Source organism: Acomys russatus, chromosome 3 (assembly GCF_903995435.1).
Source record: "Acomys russatus chromosome 3, mAcoRus1.1, whole genome shotgun sequence".
Classification (NCBI taxonomy): Eukaryota; Metazoa; Chordata; class Mammalia; order Rodentia; family Muridae; genus Acomys; species Acomys russatus.
In genome coordinates, this window is record NC_067139.1 from 38,418,818 (window position 1) to 38,441,643 (window position 22,826).

General features: G+C 45.2%; 1 protein-coding gene and 1 pseudogene across 1 annotated transcript; both read right to left on the minus strand.

Annotated features, from left to right (window-relative positions):
• Window positions 1–308: 308 nt before the first annotated feature.
• On the minus strand, window positions 309–1,150 carry LOC127187060 (mitochondrial fission regulator 1-like; annotated as a pseudogene).
• Window positions 1,151–19,672: 18,522 nt separating this feature from the next.
• Window positions 19,673–20,796, minus strand: LOC127212159 (heterogeneous nuclear ribonucleoprotein A1-like). Its single transcript, XM_051172239.1, has one exon. The coding sequence runs from the start codon at window positions 20,794–20,796 to the stop codon at window positions 19,834–19,836; it is 963 nt and encodes a 320-aa protein (XP_051028196.1). The 3' UTR covers window positions 19,673–19,833.
• Between the last annotated feature and the right edge of the window lie 2,030 nt (window positions 20,797–22,826).

Genomic DNA, 22,826 nt, shown 5'->3' on the forward strand with positions numbered 1-22,826 from the left:
TACAAATAAAACCCTGTGGGGTAAACTTAACATTGGAAACTGCTATGGGTGAAACCCAGGGTTAAATATGCTTCTCTGTAAGTTTTGGGTTTCCACACTAACAACTAACTTCTACATTGAGAGAAATAGAAATATAAGCAAAGATGTCATCCTTGCTGGGCACATTATCCATTAGGAGTCTGGGACACTTTCAGTTGAAGCCTTCATTTTCCCTATACACTGTGTGGGCCAAACAGGACAAGCCGAGTGGCCTCTGACTCAGACTTATGAGGTTTCTCTTTCCACTTTACTTTGGCTATTGTCTCTCTCTATGCTGATAAGCAAACTTCTTTGTTCGGAGCCTCTGCTTTGAAGGCAGCAGGGTCAGTAGTATCCAGTAAGCTAGTGAGTGGCCTAGACCTGACATCTTTCCCTGACCTCTTGACTGACCATGGCGTCACACTGTTCATAGCTTTAAGGATCTCTAGCACATCTGGCATGTCAGGCTGCTTTGGGTGGCTCTTAGTCAAAGTCTTTTCAGCATTGAGGGTTTGCTCTCTTCCTCTGTAATCAGATCAAGAGCAGACATACTTTGGTGGAACACCGGGGGAGGGGAAGGGGGTGGGGAGGGAGAGGTTGAGGTCCAGAAGGAGAGGGGCGTGCTGCAGTAACAGATGTGTGAGTACCTTCACTGGAACTCTGCTGCTCCTGCAGGGTCGCAGTCTTGGCCATCTGAGCTCTGAGGGTGGCAAGCTCTTCGGCAAAGCCTCCTTAACCAGCCAGTGTTGCCCTGGAGGATGCTTGTCTTTAGACAAGTTTGAGAAGGAAATGTGCCTGCTTGGGGCCTTCTCAAAGCAAGGAAGGTCATCCTCAAGGGAAGGCTTGGACCTGACCTCTGCCCCGAATCTTGTTGAGCACTCTCCTCCTCCTGTGGCCGCCCATCCAACATCAGCAGAAAGTGCCACCACATCCCCTGCTGGGTGGGTGGGACTCCATTCTGAAGCATGGCTGGTAAGCTGCAACTGAGCTCTGGGATACTGACTCAGAGATAAGTTGGTACCAATTTTCTTTTTCGGTATTCCAAGGTGAACCCTGTGGTTTTCCAGACCAAAGTACCGACAGCATGCTGACTCCACCAAAACACCAGGAGGCACCTACTGTGGCCCAGCATCCCAAGACTTCCCAACCTGCAGTTCAAGTAGTTCAGGTGTCTATAGCAGCATGTGGTCCATAGGGTATGTGCTGTGCTGCACAGCGGCCCACACCCTCCCCAGCTACTCAGGACTTTATCTTTTGTTTGTTTGTTTTCTTGTTTTTCGAGACAGGGTTTCTCTGTGTAGCCTTGACTGTCCTGGACTCGCATTGTAGACCAGGTTGGCCTCAAACTCACAGCGATCCGCCTGCCTCTGCCTCCCAAGTGCTGGGATTAAAGGTGTGTGCCATCACTACTTGGCAGGACTTTATTTCTTAATAGATGCCACTAGTGACATTTTTATAGCTCCTTAGTAGTCTGTGAGAGCTCTCTTTTGACCACATCCTCTACGGAGATGGGGAACCTATGTTTTAATGCTGTTAATCTACTGGTTCAGTTTGGTGTTTCTGATTTCCTCTTTCCCTAGCTACAGCAGCACTCTGCATGTTTTGATCATTGACATTGTCCATTTCCTCATCTTTAAATTGCTTCTACCTCTTACCTATTCCTTCTGGGTTTTTTTTTTTTTTTTTTGGGGGGGGGGAGGGGTGGCAAATTCTTTACTATGGAAGAATGTAAAACCTTTGGCATATATATATAGCAAATACTTTAATTTCATATACTGTTTAATTTTTTTTTCAAGACAGGGTTTCTCTGTGTAGCTCTGACTCTTCTGGATTCTTTGTAGAGCAGCCTGGCTTCAAATTTACGGAGATCCCCCTCCTCACCCTCCCCAAGTGCTGGGAGTACAGGTGTGTACCACCATGCCCAGCTATACTGTTTAATTTTTGTTTGTGAAAAGATAGCTTCTTAAAAATTTAGGACCAATTAAAATATTAAATTTACTTATTTTAATTTATTTAAAATAGTAAAAACTCTTTCTTTTAAGGACTTCTATTTTCATGATTCAGAAAACTGTCCCTTCTCTGCTTATATACAAATTCTCTTAATTTTCTCCTAATGCTTTGTATAATTCTAAAGATTATTATATTTATATATTATAAATAAAAATACTTATATACAAGTATAAATTGTTGTATCTATGATTATATACATATTTTTGTGCAGCATGCTGAGGGGCCTAGTTTTATTTACTGATGCTATCTCTTTCCCACTGCCTGCCTGTGTTACACAGGGCTAGGCTCTCAGAGCGTTGCCTGTGAGATACAAGGCAGAACTACTGTCCCAACAGATGCAGGATGTCACCGGCATGGGCCATGGTCCATGCTCAGCTTAGTGTCTCTGCTCCTTTTGCTGTTCACAGGGGAAGGGGAAGGCTTTGGCTCACACATGCTCAGTTCAAGCCTTTTCTAAGGTCTCAAAGCAGCAAATATCTTTTAGCTTAAAACAAAACAAAGAAAAAAACCAACCCCTCCCCCCAAAAAACACCCAAAAAACTAAGGATCAAATTTGAATTTTGACCACTGTGGTCCATGTTCTTAATCACCAGCGTCTGCAGAGGACCACAGTGCTCTCCTTACCATACCCTGGGGCCAGGCACCCTTGTCCTGGAGGCTTGTGGGCAGTGTCACCTGGCTTTCTTGTCGGTATCTATTCCTGGACTGAAAGTTCCTTTAGGTCAGGCTGTAGCTTGGAGTAGACTGTTTGATGGCTGTGAGCTGATCCCTGGCAAACTGTGGCTTATATAGAAATGCTGACACAGTACTAGCTCTGGTGATTCAGTGGGGCTCTTTATGACTCCCTGGTGCCAATAGGGATAATTCTTGTTTATTGCATTCAGTCTCTGTTGGGACAGGGGTCCCATTTCCACTCCCGCAGGGTGACTGTGGAACCTCTTGCCTAAAATCTGAGCAAGTTGGGGGTTGGAGAGTTGCCTCAGAACAGCTTGAATCACAGTAAGTTACAACCAAGGTGGGCTTTTCATCCAGCATTGCAAGAGCCTTAGAAACAAATAAATATTTTCATCTGCTATTTTTCTATCTGGGCAATGAGCCCAAAAAGTGTCTTAATCCTGTTCTGTGAAACTCAAGAGAAAACCTAATGATGACTTAATCTCGTCTTCCTTGTCCATCTTCCTGGACTTACTGCTTTGTCTGGGGCTGCTAGAGGGGCGGGGACAGGGGGTTCCCTGTAGTCATGAGTCAGGCACAACTAGACTCCAAGGCTTCTGTGAGGACAACACGTGTGACAGACACCTTCAGGGGCATTGCTGCCTGCACCCGGTATGTCCCACGTCTAGATGGGGGCTGACGGGTCACAGGGCTGGACTGGGGCTGGCAGGAGGTGACCAGTGCTTGGCTTGTACTTCGTTTCAGGTAGAGCCTGGGGAAGGGCTGAATACCTTGTTTTGTTACTCCTGACATTCTGTTTAGAGTGGGGATCCTATTTCAAAAGAGCGTGAAGATAAATTATTCCCAATGTAAACTTAGCATTTTCATCATTTTAAATATACTAGTCGGTGGCGTTAAGCACGTTTGCATGAAAGCAGACATGGCTGTGTAGCCAGAATCTCCAACTCCAGAACCCTTCTCATCTTCCTGACAGAGCCACGTGTCTGCTAAAGAGCAGCTGCCCACTTTCTTGGAACAGATGCCTGCCATCCTAGGAGAGAGGGGTTTGGAGGCTGAGCCCTGATGTCCCCCCCCCCCCCGATGGCCAGAAATTGGAAGCATGATCAACTGGCCCAGTTACCAAGTGGCAGACCGGGTCGTAGGCCGGGGCTGCTTGATTCCAGGCTGCTTGACTCATAACCGTGTCTGTGTATTCGCTGATAAGCTTGAGGGCTCCTGAACTGATCCTCAGGCCAACAGGGTCGTCCCAGGAGCACCAAACATTGCTCTGAACTCAGCCACGGCAGCCAGACGGGCCCCACCTATTTCGAGGCCTTTGAAGTCAGTGATGTCAAAACCAGGCAGCTGTGTCTTTTTCCAGCTTTTATGAGGCCTATCTGGGTGATGGAAGCACTTAGAGAGGCAGGCAGATAAAGGGTGGCTGGGCCCGCCTTGATAAGGTGGCCTGAGATGGGGTGACACTGAACCCCAGGACTGCGGTTTCTGTTTGGGAGTGGGCGGGATTTCTGACAGACTGGAGAAGCTAGAAAGACAGGCTGGCGGCCCTGGGATTTAGTGGTTTAGCTTTGTGGAAATCTCCAACATCAAGGACTTCCCTGTAATGACTGAGCTTTGCCAGGCCAATTAGGAGCGAGCTCAGTCGAGCTCTGGGAGGAGGGTGGAGTGAGGGATGCCCAGAGTTTCTGTGAGGAAGGAGCGGTGGGCACTCCTGACGAGTGAGGCCCACTGGGGACCAGCAGGACAGACAGCAAGGAAGGTGCTTGGGTCAAGGGTAAACTGCCTTCCCACAGCTCCCCTTCTCGTTGGTAAAGTGGGCATGGGAGCAGTGGCCAAATTGAGCTGCCCTTGAATTTAGGGCTTGGCTGGGGGACTACAGCTCATCTCATACAGGCTTGTGGCCTTATAGCGAGGTGAAGAGGCTCCCGTGAATGGGAGAGAGCATGGAGAGCTGTGTAGACAGGCTTCTTGGGGGCTTCCTGAGCACCACCCCTACAGAGTTAGCTCATGGTGGTATGTGCTCCTTGGTGTCTGGTGGAAGCACAGGTTTGGAAAAAATAATGTATTCTCAACCAAGCCCTTGGATGTAGGAAAGATGCCTTTATCCCTGTCGTATAGCCAGTGTGTTTGAAATCATGTGTGTTCAGAGCCATGGGAAGTGCCTACCCGCACTCAGAAGGGCCTGAAGTGTATATACTGTGCTGGGGACAGATCTTGGAAGGCAGACTCTGTGTCACGACCATACCATCCCCGTTGTGGCAGACAGAACAAGAGCAAAGGTAGGCCCAGCAGAGGGACCCCAAGAACCAGGGCCTGGGGAGCATTTGAGAGCTTGAGGGGGTGTGGGGATGATAAGGTCTGAGAGGGAACAGGATTCCACATACTGTACACATGTAAAGATCGCGGACTTGTCACAAGAGTTCAGGCATCTGTTTGGGTTAAAATCCTGGCTCTACTATTTTGCCTTTGGATGGCTTTTTAACCCCTCTGTGGCTTTCATCATCTTGTGGAGATAGTTAACAGTGCAAATGACGTACAGCTGTGTTTGGGAAGCGAACAGATGAGTTCAAGTCTTTAGCTTCCTCAGGGTGACATGCCAAGCCCTGAGCAGGGCATTCCCCAGGGTTCATAGACTTTCTCCCACTTCACTGTGCTGATGCTGGTGGGGAAGGAGTTTGACCGGAGAGGGACTACTGCAGGGAGAGCACAGCGCTGGAGCCTTTGTGCTCTGGGTAACAGCATGAGTTGGACCTGGAAGGCCCGGTGTGGTCCTTGCCAGTGAGAAGACGTGTGCGTTCACTCATGCCTTCATACCTGCACACAGCCACCACTCATGGAATGCCTGCTGTGCGGGGGGCCTTCCTAAGTCCTGGGAGCAGAACAGACATGGCATAGTAGGAAGTTTAGCTCCTGCCTTTGGGGCCCATGTGCTAGGCTGAGGGTTTGTGTTACCAGAGCATAACTATGATACAGTTGATTTGGAGTGACCAACCTGACCTTCAGTCCCTGCTTGCCAGTCACTGGGAAGCAAATGGGAGGCACCCTTCTCGGACTCTGAAATCAGATGAGCCTATGCCTTAGCTTTGCTAGGTAACCCCTAGCAACTCTGCCTCCTTAGACTTGCTCTTTGTCTATACCAGGGGCATGGTTTCACTTCCTCTCAAGGTCCAGGTGAGGACCTAGGAACAGGTGGCTTACTGGGCCCATCCCTACGTGAGCTTAGCCAATGGCACCACTGCTGTCACTGCTCCATTCCTGATCACAGGTGGGTTTCCTGTCCCTGTGCCCATTAGAGCACTCAGGCACAGAAGCTGATTCAAAATTGATTAATTTCCTGAGCGTGTAAGTAATTTCTAAAGATCAAGTTAAAAAGACAGCTCAGTGGAAAGATATGTGCAGATTCGAGTAATGAAAATATTCACAGTGGTGACACACACCTGTAATCCCAGCACTCTGGGAGGCAAAAGCGGATGAATCTCTTGAGTTCGAGGCCAGCCTGGTCTACAAAGTCCAGAACATCCAAGGCTACACAGAGAAATCTTGTCTTAAAAAGAAGAAAGAGAAAGAAAGAAAGAAAGAAAGAAAGAAAGAAAGAAAGAAAGAAAGAAAGAAAGAAAGAAAGCCAGGCATAGTGGCACACGCCTTTAATCCCAGCACTCGGGAGGCAGAGGCAGGCTGGTCTACAAAGCAAGTCCAGGACAGCCAAGGTTAACACAAGAGACTCTGTCTCAAAAAAAAAAAAAAAAAAAAAAAAACCCTAAAAAACCAAACCAAACCAAAACCAAAACCAAAACAAACAAACAAAAACAAGGAAAGAAAGAAAGAAAAAGCTCACAGAAAAGTTTTTACAAGCAAATGAAAACTCATAAGCAGGCAAGAAGGAATGCAAATCTATATTTTCAAAAAGTTTCTCTTAACCTTAGAATAGCCAAAATTGATAAATTTCCTAAGTTTATGAGTAACCTCTAAACGTCAAATTAAAAAGACAGTTCAGTGGGGAAATAAGTGTTTTTACAAGCAAATGAACAAACAGATCATGAACAGACAAGAAGCAACACAAACCTACATTTTCAAATAGGCTCTCTTCACATGGGAAGATGCAGGATTTGCCATACAGGCTGATAAATGCCTTTAAATTTAATGATGCATTTTATCAGAAAGAGTCCATCACAGTCACACAAAGGGAATGGAGCGCTGTTGTTCTTGCTGTGGAATAAAAAGGCACTAGACTAAAAGATGAAGGCCCAATGAAGATCTGTGCTCTGGGTGAGAGCATCTACATGGCCTTTGTGCACCTCAACACTGATGTATAGATGGCCACCAACAGGACTCTAATGGAGGGACAAAGCCACCATGAAGGGCGTCACCACAAAGCAGCCACAACACAAAGCAATAGGCTCAGACCATTTGGCATCCTCATGTTCACCGATGATACACCCAGAATCAGACCAAGCCCTCAGGCATGTACTATGGCTGGAAATGCCACAGAGTGGCCGCCAAGCCCACTCATGAGTTTCTGGAGGAAAAAAAAAAAAAACCCTACACTAACAAAGCCATTGCGGTGGATGATCTGACCATTTGAACAAGGCACACCCGTAAGGGGCTGGTCAGGTGACAAAAATGTTAAACTTGCGGTCAGGAGGTGAGATCAGTCCCTCATCATCTTAAATAATGGGGAGATTGAGAAACAGGTTATTCAATTTGAAAGAGAAAAACCGAAAAGCACTGTGATGAAGTAAGTGTTGGCTTGAAGCAGCTTGTAAGCTGGACTGTGCATGAGTCTCAGCGACATGTGGGCCTCTAGCCGCTCAACCCCCTTCAGCGTACTCAGTGAGCATCCGCCATGTTTAACCTTTGGCAAAATGGCTTTCAGGTAGAGGTGCAAATCATGCTAACTCATATTAACTGTCAACAGGATAAATTGTAGAATCATCCGAGAGCTGGGCTGCTGAGTTGCCTCTGGGGGACGATCTTGATTTAGGTTCGCTGACCTGGAAGACCAGCCACTGTGGGTAGCACAGTCCCCTGGGCTGGGATCTAGGAGAAAGTGGCCTGAACTTAAGCATTCATTTGTCTTCTGCTCTCTGGTTGGGACTGCAATGTGATCAGCTGGTTCAGGCTCCAGCCCCCCCAGACTCAGCCCCTACCCCTCCTCCACTGCCAAGATGAATGTTGCCCTTGAACTGTGAGCCAATACGAGCCCTTGCTTCCTTAAAATTGCTTTTATTACAGCAGCAAAGTGAAGTAGCTGATGATAAGGAGGTCAGTTTAGACAGTCTCAGAAAGAACTGGGGTCTTGCTGGGGTTTGACTAACTTGAGGTAGAATCAATAGGTTTGGTCTGAGCTGGCCAGTGGGTCAGGGGACCTTGTCCTCCAAGAGCTAGAAAAATAGACATTTGGTTGGTTCTGTGTTCTTGATTCCTCTGTAGAATTATAATGTGTGACCCACAGTGTGAGAGCTGAGGACTACAGTACCCTCAGAACCAAACTTATCCCAGTGCTGAGTGGGGTGTCCTGAGGCGAGGGGTCAAGTTATCTTTAGGTAAGTTTGCAGACAACAAGCCATAGGAGCAGATGAGCAGATACCTGCAGGGCCAGTGAGAATTAGCCAGAGAGTTCTCACATGCTTCCCAGCCAGGCTCTCCTGCCAGGGCTGGAATTTGTAGGGTGGGGTCCTTCAGAGCAAGCAGCATGTGCCATGGGCTGACCTGCCTGAAGGCTCTAGGAACTGCACTTCAGAGGTCTCAAAGTTGCTGTCTTCCCGCTCTTCTCCTTCCTCTTAGTGTTTTCATCTTGGATTTTATTTTAAAATTAAAAGTTACCTATACCTAAAGAGTCTAATAGTTCAAGAAATACACTCTCTCAGTTTCTAACCCCCCTACCCCTGTCCTGTCTCTCTGTCTCTGTGTCTGTGTCTGTCTGTCTGTCTGTCTGTCTGTCTGTCTCTCTCTCTCTCTCTCTCTCTCTCTCTCTCTCTCTCTCTCTCTCTCTCTCTCTCTCTCACACACACACCGTTCAAACTCATACTCATCTTCGGCCTTTCTCCCCTTCCAGCATTCCAGACGCACCTCCTTTATTAATTTAGCCTTTTAAATACTTTCCCACGTTGATAACACACACACGTGCATTTATCTATCTGAACTGTTCATCTCCACATTGTCTGCTGACTTCCCACTAGGAAGACAGCGTTAGCACCAGCCATTCTTCTCCACCTGTCAGCACCGTGCTTCCCATCTCATTCTCAAGCAGCCACAGCATCCACCCATCTGGTCAGCAAGTACACTGTGCTGTTCTTCCAAACACTTTGGCATCCTTTCCTGACCCACATTTCCTTCCAGGCATTAAGACTTTGTCAGCTCTGCTTAGACTATTTACATGTGTCACTAATTTAACACCAAACTCATAGTTGAATCAGATTCATCTCAAAATTACATTTACAGTCTTTCTTCTACCAACCTCGTCTTCCTGAAGACCTCCCTCCTAAGACCGTCTCAGTCGGCCTGGTGCTTCCCAAATCTGTCCCTCAGCTGTTCAAAGATCCTGGCTTAGATCATCTCTGTCTCGACATTCTGGTGGCTGGGAGTCCAGGATGGAGGCCCCGGTGCTATTGGTCTGAGGTGAGGCCTCTCCTCTTCCTGTCTTGTAGACAGCACATGCTCGCTGTGTCCTCCTGTGACCTTGCTCCCTGCACATGTGGGCATAGCTCTAACGTCTATGGCTACTATCTCCTATAAGGAGGTAAGTCTTGTCTTTGATGGTCCCTTCTTCACAGTGTCCTTTCATCTTATCCATCCTTTTGAAGTCTCCACATAGAATCCTACTCAGGATTAGGTCTTTGATATATTTTGGGGAGGAAGGTGATAGAGTTAATTCTACAACAATATGCTATGTTTTTCATGGTGTTTCTGTTTCTTCTGCCTTCAATTGGGCTTGGTGATCCAAAGATTCCCACCCCCTACCCCCCACCCCACCCACCAATTCTCCAGAATGTATTGTCCTGCAGTGGTGGCCTTAGGAAACAAGGATGGTGTCTGACAGTTTGGCAGTCGTTAGCAGTCTAAACCAACCCTCTTTATAGATGCACATCGTAGAGATGTTGCAGGGGGCTGACCCCTGAGTTTTTAAACCTTCATTACTGTTGGTTTAAGACTTAGTTTTTCAGACCTGCTTTGTCTGCTACCAGCTGTCCAGCTTCTAGTATTCTTGCTGGTGAATTCTCACTGTCCCCGGGGACTGTGGTTAGGCGGTGGCTTTGGATGGAGTGGAGCTTTATGCATTGTTTGCTCATTCCCTCTCTAGCTGGGAGCTGATATCCCCTCCCCTGAGCACCACTGCTCCCTTTGGCTTGGTGTTGCACACAGTGTTCTGCCCCACTGGGTGTGTTTGGTGTTAATACTTTGCTTGGCCTCTGGGGGACAAGCGGTCTGCTCCCATTTGACCAAAAGACGGGCAGCTCCTCGGGATTGATCATGAGGACACTCTGAGTAAGCTCCAATGGTGCTTTGTGCATTGAGGTGAACAAAGAACCTTCCCATTTTGCTGAGCAAGGTTTCCCTACATAAAAAACCTAATATATTGTCAGTAGAATGGAACCTCTGTGTGTCAGTCTTCCTCTGTTGATTTTGAAGTTTGCTTCACAGTGTAGTGTTTAAATTAGTTACTTACTAGCTTTTCTCCTGCATAAGTCTTTTCCTTAGATTTTATTTAGAAGTACATATTTTAAACACTAAGATGAACTGACCCTCCAACGAAGCCAGACTTACAGTATCTAAAATCGTGTGGTCTCTGTTGGTGTTTCCCAGCTGAGCAAATCTGCATACACAACCCTCTCCACACAGCATTTCACTTCATGGCTTTTTTTTAATCAAAAAAGGAAGAAGGTATTTTGTGAGTATCTGTAGCACAGCAGGTAGTGTCCTATTTAAAACTAGGACTAAGCTGAGTGTGGAGGTACACACCTTTAATCCCAACACTGGGGAGGCAGAGGCAGACAGATCACTGTGAGGGCAAGGTCAGCCTGGTTTGCAAAGTGAGTCCCGGACAGCCAAGGCTATACCACAGAGAAACTCTGTTTCAAAAAAAACAAAACAACAACAACAAAGCAACCCCCCAAAAAAAAGCAAAACAAAAAACCCCAAAACAATAACAACAACAAAAAACCCAATTAGAAGTAAGCAATATTTCATGTATACTGAGTCCTCATGAAAACCTCCAGGAGACAGATACAGATATAGATATAACTAATACATGGAAGGCATCTTAGGATGCAGGAAGATGCTATCTTATTACTAATCCCTCTGAGAGGAGAAGATGATTAATAACCTGGCACGGGGCAGGTGCTCAACTGGGCTTTGCTGCATTATTGCAATGGAGCCAATGGTTCACGCTAGAAGTGGCTGGAGATTTTTGAGGTCACCCTGAGAAAAGATGTCCTAGAAGGGACCATTATTTCAAATGTGGCTCGGATGGCACTGAAGTCAGCATCATGATGGCTTTTCCCTGACAGCTGTAGCTGCTTCGTCACGGCCGTGCTCCTATCTTGTCTCCACGCGGTAGCCAACAGGAAAGTTTTCTTTCAAACTTTAGTTCAAGTTTACCAACATGTATGCTCTTAAGTGTGAGACCTGATAAGTCATGAGGAAAACATACACAGAAGACCCCAACCATCAAATCCAAGCGGATCCATGACCACGAATGCTCCCCTTAAGTCTTCTTCCTCACCCACCTGCAGTCAGCAACTATTTTGATTTCTGCCACCATAGACTAGTTTGTTTTTGATCTTTTTAGTTTTAATCTTAGCACAGGGGAAGCAGAAGCAGGCAGATCTTTGTGAGTTCAAAGCTAGACTGGTCTACATTATGAGTTCCAGGACAGTCAAGTCTACATAGAGAGAACCTGTCTGAAAAGCAAAACAAAACAAACAAAAATCCCAAAACAAACAAAGAGAATGATAACTTCTGCTTCTTCATTGAGTGAGATGGCAGGCGTGTCTTGTGTTTCATTCCTTTAGTGCAATGTATTACATCTATTGGTTTGCACATGTGACGCATGCTTGCATGCCGGGAGACATTCCACTTGGTTATTAGGAACCATCTTTTTTAATGTGTTACTGCAGTTGTTTTGCTCATATTTTGTTGGGAGTTTTGTACATCTATGTTTACCAGAGAAGCCGACCTGTAGTTTTCTTTTCCTGTGGTGACATTGTCTGGCTTTGGTATCTAAGAGATACTGGTCTCATCACTTTTTTTTTTTTTTTTTGTTCGTTTGTTTTTGTTTTTTTCATGACAGAGTTTCTCTTTGTAGCCCTGGCTGTCCTAGACTTGCTTTGTAGATCAGGCTGGCCTTGAACTATCAGTGATCCACCTGCCTCTGTCTCTCCCAAGTGCTAGGATTAAAAGCGTGTGTCACCACGACTGGCATCATGTTTTAAAATTTTATTTTATGTACGGGTGTTTTGTCTACATACATGTGTGCCACATACGTGCAGTGCCTAGAGAGGCCAGGAGAAGCCATTGGATCTCTTAGAACAGGAACATGGATGGAATGCCTGCTGTGTGTGTTTGTGTATGTGGATGGAATGCCTATTGTGTGTGCTTGAGAACATGGATGGAATGCCTATTGTATGTGCTTGAGAACATGGATGGAATGCCTATTGTGTGTGCTTGAGAACATGGATGGAATGCCTATTGTATGTGCATGTGACCATGAATGGATTACCTGTTTGGTCTTTACATTTGTTTTTGGACTATTCACATCCTTTGAATTTTCAGACACTATAACCACTTTGCCAATTTCCACAAATGAACTTTCTAGTGCTGTGATTGGCACTGGCTCAGTTTGAAGGGAACAGACTGCCCTTCCAGTGTCTTAGTTAGAGCGTCATTGCTGTGAAGAGACACCATGACCATGGCCACTCTTATACAGGAGAACATTTAATCTGGGCTGGCTTACAGTTCAGAGGTTTAGCCCATTGTCCTCATGGCTGGAAACATGGCGGCGCACAGGCAGACATGCTGCTGGAGAGGGAGCTGAGAGTTTCACATCTGGATCCACAGGCAGCAGAAGGGGACTGTGGACCACACTGGGCACAGCTTGAGCATATAAGATGTCAAGTCCCACCTCCATAGTGACACACTTCCTCCAACAAGGCCACACCTGCTAATATTGCTACTCCCTATGGGCAAGGAATTCAAACACATGAGTCTCCGGGGGCCATTTGTTTTTAAACCCCCACACCCAGGCCTTACAATACATCGATGTGATAGAGTTCTCTTCCTGTCTAAAGCTTCTATAGTTTCTGTCATATTCTAATTGTCTCTAGAGAGGCCTTTCATATCTTTTGCTGGGCATTTTGTGTTTTATGTTGCTGTAAATTACACTGTTTTTTTCCCCACCCAGTGTTTATTGTGGTAAAATATACATAGCATAAAGCTTTATGTTTTAAATGTCATCTTTAACTGCTTGATATCAGGATGTACAATGTAACTGAGTTTTGCATTTTGATTTTTATTCTGTGATGGAAATTTTCCCTTAGCACTAGGAGGAGTGGAGGGTAACCTGGGGGTGTGTTCTTTAGAATTCATTCACCATATAAACAGTTGTTTGCATGAGAGAGACAGTTTGCCTTTTGCTTGCTGGCCTTCGCGTGTTATTGTCTGTTGCGCTGTGAAGCCCCTCCAGAATGGAGCTGGTGAGGGCTTGTATCTTTTTGTTTTTCTCTGCCTTAGAGAGGAAAGCTTCCATTATTCAGCTTTTAAGCATAGCATTGATGCCATTAACTATCATTTTCTGCACGTGCCCGTGGTAGTAGGCAGGCAGTAAGGTGGCTCACAGAGACCTAACTGCCTGTTTTCATGCTGCTATGTGAGCTTTTCCCTTTGCTATTGGATGGACTTCCTGTCTTGCCTCAGTGAACAGAATTCGATAAAAATGACGGGGTATCACTACCAAATTAAAACTCAGCTTATTAAAAGATTGGGACTTCCATCTTGCTAGCTGGCTCTGTAAGAAGCCAAGCTGCCTTGTGAGCCAGCCACATTGCAAAAACCAAAGAGAAGCTTCCTGTCAGAAGTCAATGGACTACAGAGATGCTGAGTCCAGTAGCTTACCAGGAACTAAATCCAGCTGAGCTGACATAATGGAGAGACCTGAGGGGTTACTCACTGCTCCTTAGTCTTCAGAGGAGGTTGATACCAGTCTCCACTGCTAAGGTGACACAAGCCTCAGCACCACACCCAGATTCCTGACTAGAAACTGTGACAATATTTGCTCCCTGTTTCTTTTCTTTCCAGATGTATTGTGCAGGTTTTTCTTTTTCATGGCAACTGGCATTGAATCTTGTCAATATAAGTCCATTGAGATGATTACATAGTCGCTAGCCTTTATTCTGTTGATACGGTAAATTATATAGATTTTCCTGTAAACCTCACACAGGCTTATTAGCCTTTTTATATAGTATTGTGTTCCATTTGCTAATATTTTAAAGGACTTTTACATGTATTTTTATGACAAATACTGGTCTGTGGCTTGCTTTCATTTTATTATTAAGATATGGCTCATTTACCATAAAATTTACCACCTTCAAAATAGCGCACAGCCCGTGGCTTTCGGTACATCTACAAGGCTGTGAAGGCGGCACTGCTCTCTGACTCTAGAACCTTGTCTTCTGGCCCCAAGGAAGCTCAGAGTCATGAGCAGTCCCTGTCCGCGCCTCTCTGTGGAGCCCCTGGGGACCACTAAGCTGACCCCTTTCCCTGCGGAATCTTACGCTGAACATGCTATGTAAATGGAGCCATGAGTAACTAACTTCTTTGATTTGGTACATTCTGTTATGATCTTCCCATATTTAAATCATGAAATAAAATACATGCATCAATTCTTTGTTCCTTTTTATGGAGCTGTACTGGTCCTTAGAAAAGATATGCTGTATTTTGCTTATCCATTTATAGCCATAGACATTTATATAGTTCTCCCACCTCTTTTTTTTTTCTACTAGTGTTCCTCTGAGTATTCATAAGCAAATTGTGTAAATGAATATGTTTTCACTTCTCCTAGGTTTTACCTGGGAGGAGGACAATTTTTGGGTTATATGGTAATTTTGTGTTTAACTTTCCTAGCAATTACCGAATTGTTTTCACTGTGGCTATACGATTTTCACTCCGCCAGAAATATATGCAGGTGCCACTTTGCCTACAACCTCCTTATGTGTGCTATGTCTGTCTCTTTTTATTGAATTCATCCCAGTGGGATGAAGAATCTCGTTGTGGCTTAGAGTTGCTTTTCTCTGACAGCTAATGGCAGTGAACATCTTTTCATGTGTGTGCTGGCCATCGGTCGATCTTCTCTGGAGATATTTATTTAGCTCTTTTGCCTTCTTTTAAGAATTGGGTTATTTATTATTTTATTATTGAGTTGACATAGTTCCTTGTATGTTCTAAGTACAGGTCTCTCTTCAGACAGTTTGCAAATTTCTCCCCACATCTATGGGCTGTTCTTCTAAATAACTTGATAATATTCCTTGAAGTTTGAATTAAACATTTTAGAGGTGCTCCGTTTATTCGTGTGTGTGTGTGTGTGTGTGTGTGTGTGTGTGTGTGTGTGTGTGTGTGTATGTATCTACTGGGGTTATATTTAAGAAACAAGAGACCATTACCCAGTGAAAGGTCATAGAGATGTGTATTTAAAGTATCTTTAAAGAGCTATAAAAGCCATGCGTTTCACCCAGTCAGTTGACTTGATGCCCTTGTTATCAATTGGTGATTGCATCAGTCTATTTGTTGGTACTGTCGTAAATACCCCAGGGTAAGCTCATTTCATGCAGACAAGAGGCCCTAGGACACCACATTAGCAGCATCTTATCTCTGGTTAGGGCCCTCTTGACTGCATCACCTCATGGTGGCAGCATGCCTGTGAGCAATAAGTCATATCTCAAAACTGGATGCCGGAGGGAAGCTCTGAGTCTGACAGTCTCTCTTCCAAGCTCCCCTTCCTAAAGTGCGCTACCTCTTAAAGGTCCACCACTGCTCACGTTGCCTTTGGGGACCAGCCTTCCAACACGCGAATCTTTGGAGGACACATTTAAATATGTCCAAACCACAACATCTTGCCCAAGATTCATGTCCATCTCTCGATGCAAAATGCATCCAATTCCAATAGTCCAAAGTCTGAACCATTCCAGTATGCATCAAGAATCAAAATCCAGTGGGGAAGAGGGGAAGGGATAGCTCATGCAGTGGTGTGCTTACCACACAACCATGAAGAGCTGAGTTTGAGCTAAATAAAAAGCTAAACATGATAGCAAGTGCCCATAGCCATGCTGTTGTCTGTAACTGTAACTCCTGCTTCAGAGGATGCAGTGCCCTCTTCTGGCCTCTGCAAGCACTGCATTCATGTGTGCACACACACATGCGTGCATATAATTAAAAAATATTTTTAAATAAGTAACTTAGACTTACAAGAAAGTTGTAGAGTTGGTATTGAGAAACTGCCCCCCTTTACTTTCGTCCCCTATATCCATAGTACAGTTCTTAGAACTAGGAAATTAGCCTAGCTCCAAAATTGTGAACATAACAATAGCCTTTATTATGGCCGCACAGGCTTTCCCACTCACAGAGGAAGGGCCAGCGGAGAATTTTGCTGTCACACTTCTTTAGCTTCTTCCTGTTTACTTCAGTTCCTTACTTGGCTTTTTTTTCTTTTTTGATCTTGAAACATTAGAAGGGTCATTCTGTAGTTTGTCTCTTGAGCTGGGCCTGTTTTCTCATGATTAGAATAGAGATTGACTGTTTTGAGCATGGATTCTCTCTTAAGTGCCGGGTCCTTCTCAGTTATCCACCTGTTAGTCTCATCACTGTAGCCTTTAACACACCCCACCCACTCACATTTTTGACAGCACTCTCTGCTAAAAGTTTCCGTTTGAAACTCCTTGGAGGAGTCACTTTGAGAGTGTGCGATCCTCACTGTGTCTAAACATTTCTCTAGTGCTGGTTTTCTGGATCTTGTCTGCGACAGTCACTGTGGTGGGCCAGCGCTGAGTGGACAGTCACTGTGGTGGGCCAGTGCCAGGTTTGTATTTACCGTGTTTCTTTTGATTGTCGTGGTTTTTTTTTTTTTTTGAAGAGCTGTCCTTCTACCTTACTTACTCCTGTACTCATTTTATTATGCCAGCACTGACCCACATATATTTACTTTATTCTATAGATTATCTGCTGTTATGTGTTTTGATGCTCAAATTGTGTCTGCTTTGGCCAGTGAGGATTCTTTGAGGTTAATTTTGTGATGCTGTGACCGACCCTTACATGGACTTATCTTTTCGGGTGGGGGGTGTTGGGGATGGTGCCGCTTAGTGTTGTGTCACCTGCACACAAGTTAGCGTCATCTGGGAAGAAGGAACCTCGATTGAGAAGATGCCTCCATCAGATCAGCCTGTAGGAAAGTCTGTGGTGCATTTTCTTGATTTAATGACTGATGTGGGAGGGCCACACCCACTAAGGGCAGTGCCATTCCTGGGCAGGTGGTCCGGGTGGTGTAAGAAACCAGAATGAGCAAGACACAGGGAGCAGCCAGGAAGCAGTGTTCCTCCGTGGTCTCTGCTTCAGTTCCTACCTCTAGATTTCTGCCTTGACTTCTGCCTTTCCTTCATGATAGATTGTGACCCGCAAGGTGAAATAAATACTTCCCTCCCAAGTTGCTTCCAGCCAGCGTTTTGTCACCGTGGTAGAAAGGACGCTAGAGTAGGACTTGAACGCGGGGAGGAGGAGGGGGCACTTGGGCTGCGTCAGGCTGTATGCCCAACTTCCAATCATTTTTGTTTTGTCCTGTTTTAACATTTCTTTACATTTTGGTATCACAAAATGCTCCAGGATCCTAGCCCTAGAAGCAATGCTCTCTTCCTGTTTATTGTCTATGTTTGCTGATTTTAAATTGAAGAAAAGTATTTAGGAAGTAAGATCTGGGCAGTACGTCCTCATGGCAATTTTGATATCATTGTATCCAGGTCAGTGCACTGAGCTTGGACATACACATATGCACTAACCCCCACACACATATATTTATATTTTCTTTGTTTTTGTTTTTGTTTTTTGAGACAGGGTTTCTCTGTGTGGCCTTGGCTGTCCTGGACTCACTTTGTAGACCAAGCTGGCCTTGGGCTCACAGTGATCCACCTGCCTCTGCCTCCCAAGTGCTGGGATTAAAGGCGTGTGCCACCACGTCCAGCTCATATTTTCTTTTCTTTCTTTTTTTTTTTTTTTAAGATTTATTTATTATTTTGTATTCAGTGCTCTGCCTGCATGTAGGCCTGCAGGCCAGAAGAGAGCATCAGATCTCATGATAGATGGTTGTGAGCCACCATGTGGTTGCTAGGAATTGAACTCAGGACCTCTGGAAGAACAGTCAGTGCTCTTAACCTCTGAACTATCTCTCCAGCTCCCCATATTTTCTTATTTGCTTGTCTAAGTGAATGGTTTTCAATATTTGCCTCATAGTGATACTTTGAATTCCAGTCCCATTCCCCGGTGTTCACTTTGGCCTCCCTCATTTCCTCATTTGTAACTTTGTCTCAGGCCATAAGATGCCTAGTTTTCAATATTTACAATGTGTGCAACTCTAGTGTAAGTATAAAGTTGTTTCAAAACTGCCTATTTTGTCAAAACTTACATTTGGAAGCAGCAAATTTGCTAACAGTAACACAGTGTTTGAATTCAGGTTTTTTTTTTCCCCTTTAGTTCCATAGTGCTTGGTTAAAATGTGACTTTTGAGGGCCTTACGGTAGCTCCCTTCTTGCGGGTCTCCTTCATTGTACTTGTGTGATCATTTGTAACACATTATAATTTGCATCTCTTATTGGCTCTCCTCATGTTCAGGTTGCTGTCAGGGAGAAAGATTGACATTGACACTGGGTGTCTTATTAGATAGCCCTCCACCTTATTTTTTCCAAATTTATTTTAAATGTGTGTGTGTGTGTGTGTGTGTGTGTGTGTGTGTGCATTCTCATTGTATTTCTCTCCTCCTCCCTTTCCCTCCCTCTCTCCCCTATGTACTTATGTACACATGAGTCCAGGTACAGCAAAGGCCAGAGCTGTACCTCCCCCTGGCATCATAGGTTATCGTGAGCCGGCTGATGAGGGTGCTAGGAAGTAGAGCTGGGTCCTCTTAGTACTAATATGTTCTTAATTACTAAGCCATTGCTCCAGCTCCTCTGCCTTGTTTTGTTTGTAGGTTTGTTTTGTTTTGTTTTTTGAGACAAGGTCTCTCACAGAACCTGGCACACAGTAATTTGATGAGGGTCCCAGCTAATGAACTCCAAGGGCCAAGGGCCTACCAGTCTCCACACCCCAGGGCTGCAGTTACAGATACATACTGCCATGTCTGACTTGCCTGTTTCTTGTTTGTTTTTACATGGGTGATGGATTTGCAAACTTAGAGTCTCATGTTCACACAGCAAACATTTCAACAACTTACTCGTCTCCCAGGCAGTCGATACATATTTCTTATTTATCTGAAGCATTGTGCCTTTTTTTTTTTTTTTTTTAAAACACTGCCCATGAATCCCTTCCCAGATCCAAGCATTTGGTTCCCATCCTTCTCCTGGGACTCCAGCTTCTTTACGTCACACACTCGTGTAAGGCTGTGCAGTGTCTGACTGCTGTGCTCTGCTCATCTGACTTGTCATCTAGGTTCACCCAGGCTGTCACAGTGATGGGGTCCCCCACATCTTTTAAGATGGACTGCTTTTCTATTGCATATATATCAGCACTTTTCTTTTCTTTTCTTTTCTTTTCTTTTTTAGACACATTTATTCAGCGTCATGATCAGACTATTACATTTAGCAATCAACAGCATGGGTGAAAAAAGGTGTACAGTAAAACCCTTTCTTGGAATGCTTTATGCTTTCCACAGGTCAGAAACTAAAATAACCTGTTATACAGTTAGTCACAAATACAGTCCTGGAGTTCTTTTTGCCCATACACATGAGAATTGTCTAAAAACATGTCTTCTTAATAGCAGCTAGGCCCTGCCACCACGGTGCTTGGCTGAGTTCACAAATCTGTTGTAACCTGTAGCTTCCCTGTCACTTCTCTGGCTCTCCTCTCTCCTGCTAAGCTTTGTTTCCTGGCTGTCATGTATGTAATTTAGAACCTCCTGCCACTGCCATAGCTACTGCTGCTGCTGGAACCTCCATAGCCACCTTGGTTCCGTGGTTTATCAAAATACTGGCCTCCACCACCACAAGGGCCAGAGCTCCTGCCTCCAAAGTTTCCTCCCTTCATTGGTCCAAAATTTGAAGACTGGTTGTTGTAATTGCCAAAGTCATTGTAGCTTCCACCACCTCCAAAATTGCTTCCATCATTACCAAATCCATTATAGCCATCCCCGCTGCCACCATATCCACCACCACCACGACTGCCACCAAAGCCACCACGACCACTGAAGTTTCCTCCTCGCCCAAAATTGCCATTGCCACCAAAACCACCTCCTTGACCACCACCAAAGTTTCTGGAGCCACTCCGACCTCTCTGGCTGGACGAGGCACTAGCCACCTCTTGCTTTGACAGGGCTTTTCTTACTGCACAGTTGTGGCCATTCACAGTATGATATTTTTGAATAACAATCTTATCCACAGAGTCATGGTCATCAAAGGTGACAAAAGCAAAGCCCCTCTTCTTGTCACTGCCTCTGTCAGTCATGATTTCAATCACTTCAGTTTTCCCATACTGCTCAAAGTAGTCTCGTAGGTGATGTTCTCCAGTGTCTTCTTTAATACCACCAGCAAAGATCTTCTTCACAGTTAAGGGGGCACCTGGTCTCTGAGCATCTTCTCTTGACACAGCTCTCTTGGGTTCCACAACTCTTCCATCCACCTTGTGTGGTCTTGCACTCATAGCAGCATCCACTTCCTCCACCGTGGTGTAGGTGACAAACCCAAAGCCCCTGGATCTCTTGGTGTTTGGATCCCTCATTTCCACACAACCGGTGAGTGTCCCCCATTGCTCAAAATGGCTCCCCAGGCTCTCGTCGGTTGTTTCGAAGCTCAGCCCTCCAATGAAGAGCTTCTGCAGCTGTTCTGGCTCCTTGGGAGACTCTGACTTAGACATGATGGCAAGGCGATGGGGAGCCTTCAGCGATGCTACCTCAGACGCATCAGCCACTAGAAAGCTATCAGTACTTTCTTATCCATCTACCCATTGATGGACACTTAGGTTAGATATTTTGGTGATCATCTCATTGTTGCTTTAATTTAAATCATTAATTCCTGGTGATCAGTAACAGTGATAAGGGAGCCCCCTCCTCGCCCCCCCCCATCCCCGACACAGAACTTTCTGCATGTTGAAGCTGTGTGGGCAAAAGAGCTGACTGCCAGAGCAGATGGGACCTTGTAAGTAAATGTCGATTTCCTCACAAGCATGATTGTGAACTCCTGGCTACTCTTGCCCTATTAAGGGTTCTCTCCTCTCACTAAATCAAGTTTGACAGCTCTTTCCTGATCTCATCTTCCCACCTTATTTGCATACCTACACTCAACCAATCAGGGCCTAGCTCTAGTCCCCTATAAATTCAGATGCACAGAACCACCATAGAACTCAGTGGAGGACTGGAAGGACTCCCCTCATGACTCGCCAGGGACAGATCCATCAGAGGCTCCCTGCACCTGAGGCTTCCACCTTCACCAGAGAACTGGCTTGTGCCAGCCTCCCAGGCTTGACCTGAGGCTGCAGAAGCTGTCTCCAGTCTGCACACTTTCTGACCTGCAGTCTCAGAGACCTGAGAGAGCCATGGCGCTACTGGGAGCTGCAGTAGCTCTCTGCTGCTGCTGAGAGTTCAAGTGTGTTCAGCCACATCATCAAAGCCCACCTGGAAATCCGTTTAAAGGTTTTATTATCACTTAACATTGTCAATCTCAAATTATCATTAAGGTACCTCCCATCTGTACACCCTTCGTCAGTGTCGATCCATGTCATTTTAGAGAGGATAAGACAAGGACCTGGTGGGACACAGGACATCATCTCTACTGACCATCTCAGTGCCGAAACGGTTTCCACATACCTACTGGCCATCTGCATGTCTTCATTCGAGAAATATCTGCTCATTAAAACAACAACTCTAATTGTTGTTGGGGTTTCTTTTTTCTCTTGTTATTGAGCTTGCATTCTTTATCTGTTACGAAGCTCTGTCCCCTGGCGTGATGTGGTGATTGCTGTTTTGAGCCAGAACAGCTGTGATTACCCACACTAGACCCTCCCAGGACTGAACCCACTAACGTTCCCTCGTGGAAATAGGGGTCACTCACAGACGGCTTATGATACAGCTCAGAGGCCCCCCTCCCTCCCTGAGGACATAGACTTGCAGGAGACTTCGCTAACCTCTGAGTTGTCCCTGCTCTTGCCAGTCACTCCAACCCCACCCCCCACCCCTCACCCCATCCTGTAAATTACAGTCAGTCACAGGCTCATCAGGTCAGACAGGCGGGCGGGGGTCGGAGGGCTGTTTCTTTGGTCTGTGGTGAGTGGAGACATTTGTTTACATGGCTCCCAGAAAAGCCACACAATATTTGGGTTGTTGCGGTGGGTTGTTTCTTGTTTCGTTTTGTTTTTGTGTATTGGTCTCTTATTAGAGGTGGTTTACAAAGATTTTTCTCCCATTCTGTGGATTATCTCTTCATTTTGTATATTTCTTTGTTTGCTGTGTAGGGTTTTTGTTTGTTTGCTTGCTTGTTTTAGTTTGATGTTACTTGGTTTTTTTGCCCTTGCTTTTGAGATCATATGATATATATGCTTTTGAGATTTTGTATATATATATATACATATATATATATGTATATATATATATATATATATATTTTAATATTGTTTGGGAGCTTCTGCCTGAATTTTTCTTCTAGTTGTTTTCTTCTAGTTGTTTAGTAATTTCATGTTATACACATTAAATCTAATCCATTCGGATTGGTTTTGATATCTGGTGTGAGAGAAGGGCTCATTTCCATTCTTCTGCATGTGGCCATGCAGTTTTCCCAACACCCTTTATTGAAGTCCTTTCCCACCTGTCAGCACCCAGGTGAGCTGTAGCACAGGGACTTCTACAGTGCTTCTTCTCATAAGCCATGTGCTGTCTTCCCTACCTGCTCTTA

Bases quoted from the DNA above. Each gene is read 5' to 3' on its own strand.
- LOC127212159 (XM_051172239.1), bottom strand. From the start codon at position 20,796: ATGTCTAAGTCAGAGTCTCCCAAGGAGCCAGAACAGCTGCAGAAGCTC.